The sequence below is a fragment of the Micromesistius poutassou genome (genome assembly GCF_964030765.1).
Source record: "Micromesistius poutassou genome assembly, chromosome: 5".
Taxonomy (NCBI): domain Eukaryota; kingdom Metazoa; phylum Chordata; class Actinopteri; order Gadiformes; family Gadidae; genus Micromesistius; species Micromesistius poutassou.
Window position 1 is genome coordinate 13,932,589 of NC_140275.1, and position 9,223 is coordinate 13,941,811.

Genomic DNA, 9,223 nt, shown 5'->3' on the forward strand with positions numbered 1-9,223 from the left:
GAAGCCGTGTCCCTAGGGGGAAGGGCAGCAGTGTGCGATCCCTCTCCCCTGAACTTTACAGGAGCAACAGAACCCCGATCGGGACAAGTCGTGGACCCCCCCCCACCCCCCCCCCCCCCCTCACTGTCGGCTTGTCCCGACCCAACCCCATCAACCTGTCGTGTTTTCCTCTTGTTTAATCTCCTCCAAGCTCTGTTGTGTATTCCATACCCCCCCACCCCTCTCAGAACGACGGCATGGTCTGGTGTGTGGCCCCCCACCACCGCCCCCCCCCCCCCCCCCACTGTGTTTGGCTGCAAGTCCTTCCCTACGACCAACCCCTCCATCTCTCTCGGCTCACTACTTTTTGTTTCTCGCACTGTTTTACCCCACACCTCTGTTTTTCTCTCTCTCTCTCTCTCTCTCTCTCTCTCTCTCTCTTTCTCCCTCCTTCCCCTCTGTCTCTCCCTCCCCCTCCTCCCCATCTGTGTTCACAGCGGATTTTGCATTGAAGTAATGAGTGCGCTAACAGTGCTTGTTGCATCAAATGTGGGCTGCCCCATAAGCTCCACCCATTGCAAGGTATCAGTGTCGTGGTAGCAGAGCCTTTTAGAGAGCCCTCTCCATGCTCTATTACATCCTCGCTCTTCCTGTTTTAATCATTTGAATTTTATTGTTTTAACAGTCCAACAAAACTGAGCCAATCACAATAACTCCCCGGTCTCACAGTTTTGACCTCTCGTGCACTTTTTCTGTCAGAGGCCCCTCTCCTCCTGTCAGGGTCCCCCTGCAATCAGAGATTAGGGAGGTTAAAAGGGAAACCTGCCCACGCAGAGCAAACATCAGCAAATGTTGAACCAAATAATACTACCACCACTAGTGCCTGTGGAGAATGTCTGAAGTTCAGCATGTCCTGTTCAGAAACGTCCTCCAAGCTGAGTAGCCACTTGAATGTGCCTGTAAAATACTTTAAATAACTCTGTAAGCAGCCTCGTTCAGAATGACTAAACAATGTAAATAATAAGATAAGATAAGATAGTGCTTTATTAATCCCCCTTAGGAGAAATTTGCAAGTGACTAGCAGTACAGTGGGACAAGAGAGTGCGAAACAAGATTATATATATACAAATAAAATTTACCAATTTGAAAATAAAATATAATAAAAAACTTTTAGAATAAAGATAAACATACTATATATATATACTATATACTATATACAATATACTATATATAATGTTTTATACAAATGCGAGTTTCGCACACGTCCTTCAAACAGTCTGCCAGTCTTTGAAGACATGACTTATTAGTATAAAGTATTGCCTGTTTTATTGGTGCAGAGCATATAGAAATAAACAACACTATTTTTAAAACACAATATTTTGAGTGAAGTGTACATTTTGGTTTTGGTTATTGAATTAAGGGGTTAGGGTTATGCTGCCCTGAGTAAAAGCTGCACGAGAACCAAAACGGACATATGATTTGAATCAAATCTTTTATTTTAGATTTTTTTGTTTTATTTCACCCTTCCCTTCTTTCCTGCCCAAAACTCTTCCTCTAAAACTCAATAATCATAAGTTATGCCTATATGCTAAATCTGCTGATTAATCACTTATGGTGGTGATTGTGACTTGGAGAGCGCAGAGGTTGTCCGACACACAAGGCTGATTTAAGAAATCGTAATTTTAAAACATTTAAGTCGACAACCTCTGTTTTACCCCAGGTGTGTGGTTGTTAACAAGTGCACATACATTCAGTTTCCAGCCCGTTCAGCTGAAAATGACCGTTCAAACCCAGCATTCCGGTTTGGTTCATTTCAGTGGAGTGGAAACTGAATGGATGTCCAGACATGGTGATGCGTGTATGGGGTGTGGTGATGAACAGTGACTGGTTGTTTATGAGGGATATTGAATAACTTACGGTTAAAGGCCACAGCAAATTCAATCACTAAGATGCATGCCCAGAATGCCACACATTTTTTCATTCGCAGAGTTCAATTACAAAAGATTACATTCTATTACCATGAGATTGAGGGTTGGTAACACAACAATATGTAAAATTGGCTATTTCAGAGTATCTATTTAGAAGCCCTATTGAAGTGGCCCCACACTATCTGAGAGCAGAACATGCAGACCTCTGGCGTTGGCCAACAGCCAATAAATACCTCTGTTTTAATGAAGAGCTGTATTTTGTTATTCCAGGACCCGATTTAGCTTTGGGCTCGAGGAAGAGTAGGGCTCTGGCGGCCGTGAACAGGCCGTCTCGACCAGTGCGTCCAGAATTAGCCGCGTCGAGACACAAGGCGTGTTCGGTTACCCTGGCCTTATAAGAACAAACAGATGGTCCCAGAGACCCCCACCTCCCCCGTGCTATAACCAGTCACTGCTCATGCTGGTCACATGACGTTGGAGCTGCCACTCCAACACACTTGGGTCCGCAAAGGACAAGAGTATTTCATTCTGGTATGATTTCCTAATGCATGATTTATTTGATGTACAATTCTGAAATAAGGTGAGTGGTGATAAATGCAATGTGGTCTGACTTCTGTAGTTTTCAGATGTTTTGTCTACATTTTTGGTAAAAGTTCTGTTCACTTTCATGACAGTTAAAACTGAAACACTCATCGTCAGACCTCAGACCTCATCGTATTAACATTAGACACTGACATAGGCTGTGATTGACCTAACCAAGAAGTGGTTAGAAGTGGCATTAAGAGTCAATGAGATCTTCAGGCTTTGTCCCCCATAATAATTCCCATCGGTGTGACCCCATCTCCCTGACTATTAGATACTATACTAATAATATTTATTATTGACTATACTATTTAAATCGATACTAGATTTAAATATTAAGCTCAATAATTTGCTAGTTCTTCTATGATCATCATTTGGAGTTCAAAAATGAAAAAAACAAAACGAAACTAAATAAAAAAAAGGGTCAAAGCCGGGACAACTCATCGCTCAGAGTCTCGGGGTAAGGTGTGGCGCCCCTGTTTTGTGCTGCCCTGCGTGACCGTCCTCTCTCTCTCCTGACGCCAGGTGGGCTCGGTGGTGGCGGTGGGCTGGATCCGCTCCAAGAAGGCGGTGGACTGGCGGCTGTTCAGGAACATCTTCCTGGCTTGGTTCGTCACGGTGCCCGTGGCGGGCCTGTTCAGCGCCGCCGTCATGGCAGTGTTCGTCTACGGGATCCTGCCCTACGTCTGAGGGGTGGAGGGGGGGGGGGGGGGGGGAGCCGGGTAGAGCGAGGTAGAGAGAAAGAGAGAGAGAGAGGCGCAGAAGAGAACCACAGTGCCGCTGTCTCGGTGGAATATGGGTGAAAAGATGATTACAAAATAGGACATGATGGTTAGCTGCGGTAAACTAAAAACAAAATGGGGGCATCCTTGAGGTAGATGAATGAATGGTGCGACGCTAGTGGTTTGGGTATAGGACTTTGTCTGATTGATGATTATGAGGGTGATGAGGAGGAGGAGGAGGAGGAGGGTTAGTGAAGGGTTGGTTCACATGCTGCCTGGCTCAGTAGTCCAGAAATCTGACTCGTTTTGAGTTTCCAATTTGATTTCTTTTGTTTTTTTTATATATATATTTATTATTTTTTGCGTCAGCACGCGGGTAACCAATACTTTCACCTGAGCAATCAAACTGCTGTACATAAGAAAATACGTAGGAGTTTTCCCGACTTCTGCCACGCACCGTGGAGGAGCCTATAAGACCTAACACACGGCGAATTATAAGATATTACCAAACACACGCATACACACACATGATAGAAACAACAGTTTGGTTTTGCACATTTGTGTGGCACACACACACACACACACACACACACACACACTAGCTCCTGCAGGCTCTGCGCCTGTCACCACTGCCTGCTTACCTAATGCAGTCGGGGTCCAAAATAAATCTACTCTTTAAATACCAGCAACCGCGAAAAGAGGGAACGACAGCGAGGGAGGGGGAAAAAAGCGAAACAAAACCTGTAAATATTGTAATATTGGGATTATTTTGAGTGTGAATCGTTGTACTGCGGCTTGCTTTACGGTGAAAACGCAATAACCTACTGGCGTGTGGTCAGCCCATCCCTCATCTCACCTCGGCGTGCTAGCCAGGAAGCTATCGCTATCTGAACCCAGTACAGAGAATGCCCCAGGTAGGATGAAAACGAAATATTTTCTACGCAATACCAGAGCAGTTTTACTTTGCATCTAAGTCATTTTTAACAAGAGCCCCTGTATGTTTTTGAAAGATGGATATCATATTTTTTAATGATGTATTATACTGTAATTTGTACTGTAAATACTGTCTTCACCAGTTCTGGGGATTATGTTTATTTTTTTCGTTTGTTCTCATGGGAGGGCCTCTTTATCATGTCATATACATGGCTCGTGGCCCTTGGCAGACAAAGATTAGGTCAAAAGCGCAGACTGACCACAATTTGAACATGGTTTACTGGTGATTTGGATCACAGCTGTCATGTCTCGCCAAGAACATCTGATCTGAAAGCAACTCTGATAGTGAAATTTTATAGGATCTGCCTTTCGATGAATAAGAGTCAACAAACCGTCTTTTGTAGCCAATCTTGGAGCTCTTCTCTATTTCAATTATTATCAAGGAGTTAAATAGTATTAGGGGACTAAACCATATCTACCTGCTCAAGAAAGGATTCTGTTGCGGTGAGCCACACAATGCCAAAGTGTACCGCAATACCTGTCAATATATATACAGTTTATCAAAATGCCAATCCTCATGTTGAGTTGAATAGTTACAACAGTAGCCAAAACACTCACACTACAGGCAGACTAACACACACACACACATAGTGATCTTGGTCTTTAAAATGACATATATTTGGACCTGTATCAACGTATGCCTTTTGTACTCGAGAAACGAGAACACGAAATGGTAAAGCGATGGATGCCAATTCATACCGTCTAGTGTGTAAAAGGTGACTGGTTGAGACGGCCCTCTGTGATCTCCTGAACTGTGTTGTGCCCTGAGGTTTCCTCTAGTCCTGACTTAGCCGTACAGCTTGAACAGGATGCTCCTCTCAACGAGAGCGCTTTAGGCCACATTCTATCAAGACGCCTGGATCCCGTTTTCCCACAGACACCTAAACAGGGTTGACCCGAAGTTGGGGTTAAATGCTGAGCCCAAGTTCACGGGTGTAGTCACCGGTGATTACGCTAGCGATACCTGGAGCATATGAACGTATAGAAGAGGTTAACGTATTTTCATGTGAATCTAACAATCCCTTTGGGTTAGCGTAACACGGCGCCTGTGTCGATGTACATGACTAGACGTAGCCCAGGACGACACTAAGGTCCAAGGAGTTAGCATTAATCAGCACCAGTGCGCCCAGAGGTATGTGACCTGTAGCTGAAGGAAGTCAAAAGCTTTTTCTGTTCTCGGTTTGTCATGCTTGTGGTGTGTTTATTCATTCTTTTTTTTGTTTGTTGTTATTTTCCATCTTCCAGATGAACAAATCCATGCTTGAGTGGCCACTTGCCTTGTAACATTGTGTTTTACTGTGTGAAAAAACAACAACTGGTAAATGACTAAGTGCTGTGGTGTTTACATCGTAACCATATCGTAAAGTATCTGGGGGAGGGTGGTGGGGGGGGTAAATAAATAATTGCCTAATGAAGCCAATGAAAGAAACTATTAAACATTAATTACCAAGTACAAGACAAAATAACCGAAGTGTCTAGAGAAAGAGTGTATGTATGTGTAGTGACACATGCTTTTTCTTTTGGGGTTTCTTACTTTTCTTTGGCTTGTTTTTCTTTTGTTTGTAGTAGTAGTGCTAATCATGGTACCAGTCACTTTGCACTGCTACTATACCATGTTAACACGTTTGTGTGGGTGCAATTCAATAATGAAGAGAATAGAGAAAATTTCATCAAAACTATATATATTTTTCTACCATATCTGAGTTTTAACCTGGGCGAGCTTTCGGAGGACACGCGGTACAGCTCTCTTGCAGACTGTGAATGTCACCACAACACTAGGAAAACAACCAAACTGTGTGGGCAAGATTGTGGGCGACCGTGGCAACCGTTGCTGCGGCGGCGGCAGCGCTTAACCCAGCGGGCTCTATTAACCTGTAGACTGTGCTCACGTGTCTGTTGCCAATAGATCAGAATTTTGAAATTACCATTTTTATTTTTTGAACTTTTAGATGAAAACACTTTGTAATTTTGTTTCCCTATACTGCTTTGGTTATGAGCAGTGAGACTGGGGCGGCATGCCTTCCTAGAGTGGGACTTAATCATCATCTGGGCCTTCTTATTGTTTTCCAAGATAAAAGAATGCTCATTACGAGGCCTTGTCACCAGCATCCGTTTCCCCGCCCATCAGCATAGTTCCCCCCCCCCCCCCCCCCCCCCCCCATCTTTCCGAAGGGCCGACCTCAGTCTTAAAGCTCATACCTTTTTTCTTCTTCTTTTTCAAGAGCAAGTGTGTTATCCAGTGGAGGATGCATTGACTCTGTGTTAGAGATCCATCTTTACACGTTAAACTCACGACTTTTCTGTAAGGGTCACCGGGTAGAGGGTCAGTTATGCAACGGAGGAGCTGAAGGTATTGAGGGTTTCCATCGCTGTAAAACACAGCCGGCTGACGTCCCTGGTGACCTAACTAACCCAGAGAGACACAGGCCCTAAAGTGAAGCAGCCAGCCTGCCAATTTAGTCTCGCTACGAAACCTGCATGCTGTTGGGGCCCATGATGAAAACTCATGATTGACTCAACTTTGCGGTCGATTAAACATAGCCTTTGCGAATTAAATTCATGCCATATAACTGTTGCCATATAACCTCATCGACGAGTGCTAGTTCAGGTTCACTGTACCACCACCATCTTACAATGGTGAAAACAAAACCAGGTATGCATCGATTGGAATATATTCTGCATGGGTTTCCGTGGCAGACATGTCAGGGTAAAGTAGTGATTCAATTCGGCCCCCCTCCACTCCCTAGACACTCGCCCACCAGACGGGTTATCTCTAAACCATACCATGGTCAGGGTCATGCATCCATCACTGTGCTCTGCAGACGCCCCCCTTGCTAACATGCTCTTGTCATTCTTCCCATGCATTCTCAGTGCTGATAGGCCAAAATGGATCGAGTACGAGGGACAGCATCTCAGACCAATAATCCAACTCATAAAGTGTAAATCAGTATATACGTGGTTGGTTGGATCTGCCGGTAAAGGAGGTGGCATGCTTCTGTTGCCCTGTAGCCGTACTCTGTTTTAGTTCACTGTATAGGAGCAGAACACGCCATTGCTTCCTTGATTTTAATTCCCTCTTCCTGAAGGTGCAACAAAAGCATTTTTTCTTGTGAAGGTGCAATGCCACTTCCATCTCTTTGAGGTTGTGTCCACTTTAAACGCGGTAGTGTCTCCATTACGCGTGGCTAGATCACCACAGTGGTCAATGTAGTGGAGGAGCGTCCATTTTGACCTTCATGTAAAAGGTAGCAACACCTAGCAGGGTTGTTGTGTGCTGTCTCTAGCTAGTATTCTGGTATGTTTTGTTCTAGAATGTGCTCCTTGGCTGGTCTGCAGGCTTTACAGCTCTGTGTTGTCTCTTTACTGTTCGCTATTAACCTGTTCAGTCCTCAGATTTAAACAACAAAAAAAAGTACAAAAATAAAAAGTCGAAAAAATTGCCTGGGCTTCAGCAAGATCTTGAAGCTCGTCTGATTTGCATATATCGTACTGTAATGTTTTATTTAAATTTTAGTGATGAAATGTCTGCATTTAAACTAATTAAATTATGGGAATTAAAATTACAAAGAATACTTTATTGCTGTAGAGTCATTTATTGTGTCCTTGTGGTTCCCTTTGATTGTGTGGCTTTTTATGACTTTTTTTTTTAACCTAAAAAGGTTAGCCTATATAAAAATGCTTCAGGTTATTTTCATTCGGGTCCCTTATCATCTACCCTTCAATTCAGTCTCATTAAGTGGAGGACAGGTGTGTCGCATCTCACCTTAATTAGCAGGTCGACCGGGCAACCACCAAAGTTATGCTTGCAATAGCCCGTGTTGGAGTCACCTAATGCAAACCAATTAACTTGTAAGTGATGTAGGGAGTTGATTCTCCCGAAAGAAGCTGTCAATCACCAACTCGCATAATTGGATTGACAGGTAACCTCAAAAATAATTGTAAATGACTTCAATATAAAATAAACAATAAAAAATATTTGACAGTGAAGCCCTGAATGTTATTCATTAATTTCTTCATATAGGCTCATACTGTGTCTGATTGCCTTTTAGAGATAAATGTCAATAGGGCTTTTACATCGTGTCGTCACATCGCAATGACTGCCTCCATTTCCGAAGTATAGGAGCATTAATAATTAAGAATGTCAATGGCAGTGTTTCTAACGCAAGACGTGGCAAAACAGAGTTTTGATTAGGATACGCTATATGAGTTTATTTTGGATTTTACATAAATATAGCTCTCTTGACCACTCTCAAAAAGGCAACAAAATCGCCAACAAAAAAAATCCCACGATGGATTCTGATGGATGGATCTGCTGATGCCAGCAACCAGCTGGAACCAACTGAGGATTTCATGACGTCGAGGTCTGACTCTGACTCTGCTAAATGTGCACGTAGGGTGCACGTGCACCCTACGTTACTGTCGCAGGCCTACATTATGACGCACCAATACCAACTGCATATGTATATTTGCATAAATTCACACTTTCGTTAGCTTCTGTTTAATATATATTCAAGTATCGCTTCCAGATGTATAAAGATCTAGCTTATTGATCTTATCCGTTATGGTTGTTCTGTCAATTTTTGTACTAAGCATTTTAGTTTGGCATAACATTTAATTTGTATTCGCTTTCCAATAACTTTTGAGAGCTTTGATTACAGATACAGAACATTAAATCATCAACCCTTGAATTTATGGTAAAGAATACAGAAATATTATTTCAGTTTGTGTAGGGATTTTCTTCAAATAGTTTTTTGTGGGGCATAAAGCCTTTTATAATCAAAAACGACTCAATACAATCTGGATTGTTCGTTAATTTCCATCCAAAACGTTTTTATTGTCCTCCAACTTGAAAGGTTTACCCTGTCATTTGGCTTGTGTCCCAGGCCAAAAACATTGCATTTCTTAAGGTAGCAGTGGAGGCGTACAAAGGTCTTTTTTTTAAACTCAGAAATTAATGGAAAGAGCATACAGGGTTCTCTCCATTAAGTCACATGTTTCATTATCTTTGCATTCATGAGC

The 9,223-nt window shown here is 42.8% G+C and overlaps 1 protein-coding gene across 3 annotated transcripts in view; it reads left to right on the forward strand.

Moving 5' to 3' along the window:
• The window catches only part of slc20a2 (solute carrier family 20 member 2), a 36,512-nt gene extending 28,606 nt beyond the window's left edge, over nt 1–7,906 (forward strand). For 2 of the 3 annotated variants that reach the window (XM_084468457.1, XM_084468459.1), the window contains exon 11: nt 3,015–7,906. In XM_084468457.1, coding sequence (XP_084324583.1) covers nt 3,015–3,179 — 165 coding nt within the window. In that variant the 3' untranslated portion in view covers nt 3,180–7,906. Of the gene's footprint in view, nt 1–476; nt 562–3,014 lie in introns of all 3 variants that reach the window. The other variant, XM_084468458.1, reaches the window with a different exon arrangement.
• Nucleotides 7,907–9,223: the final 1,317 nt, after the last annotated feature.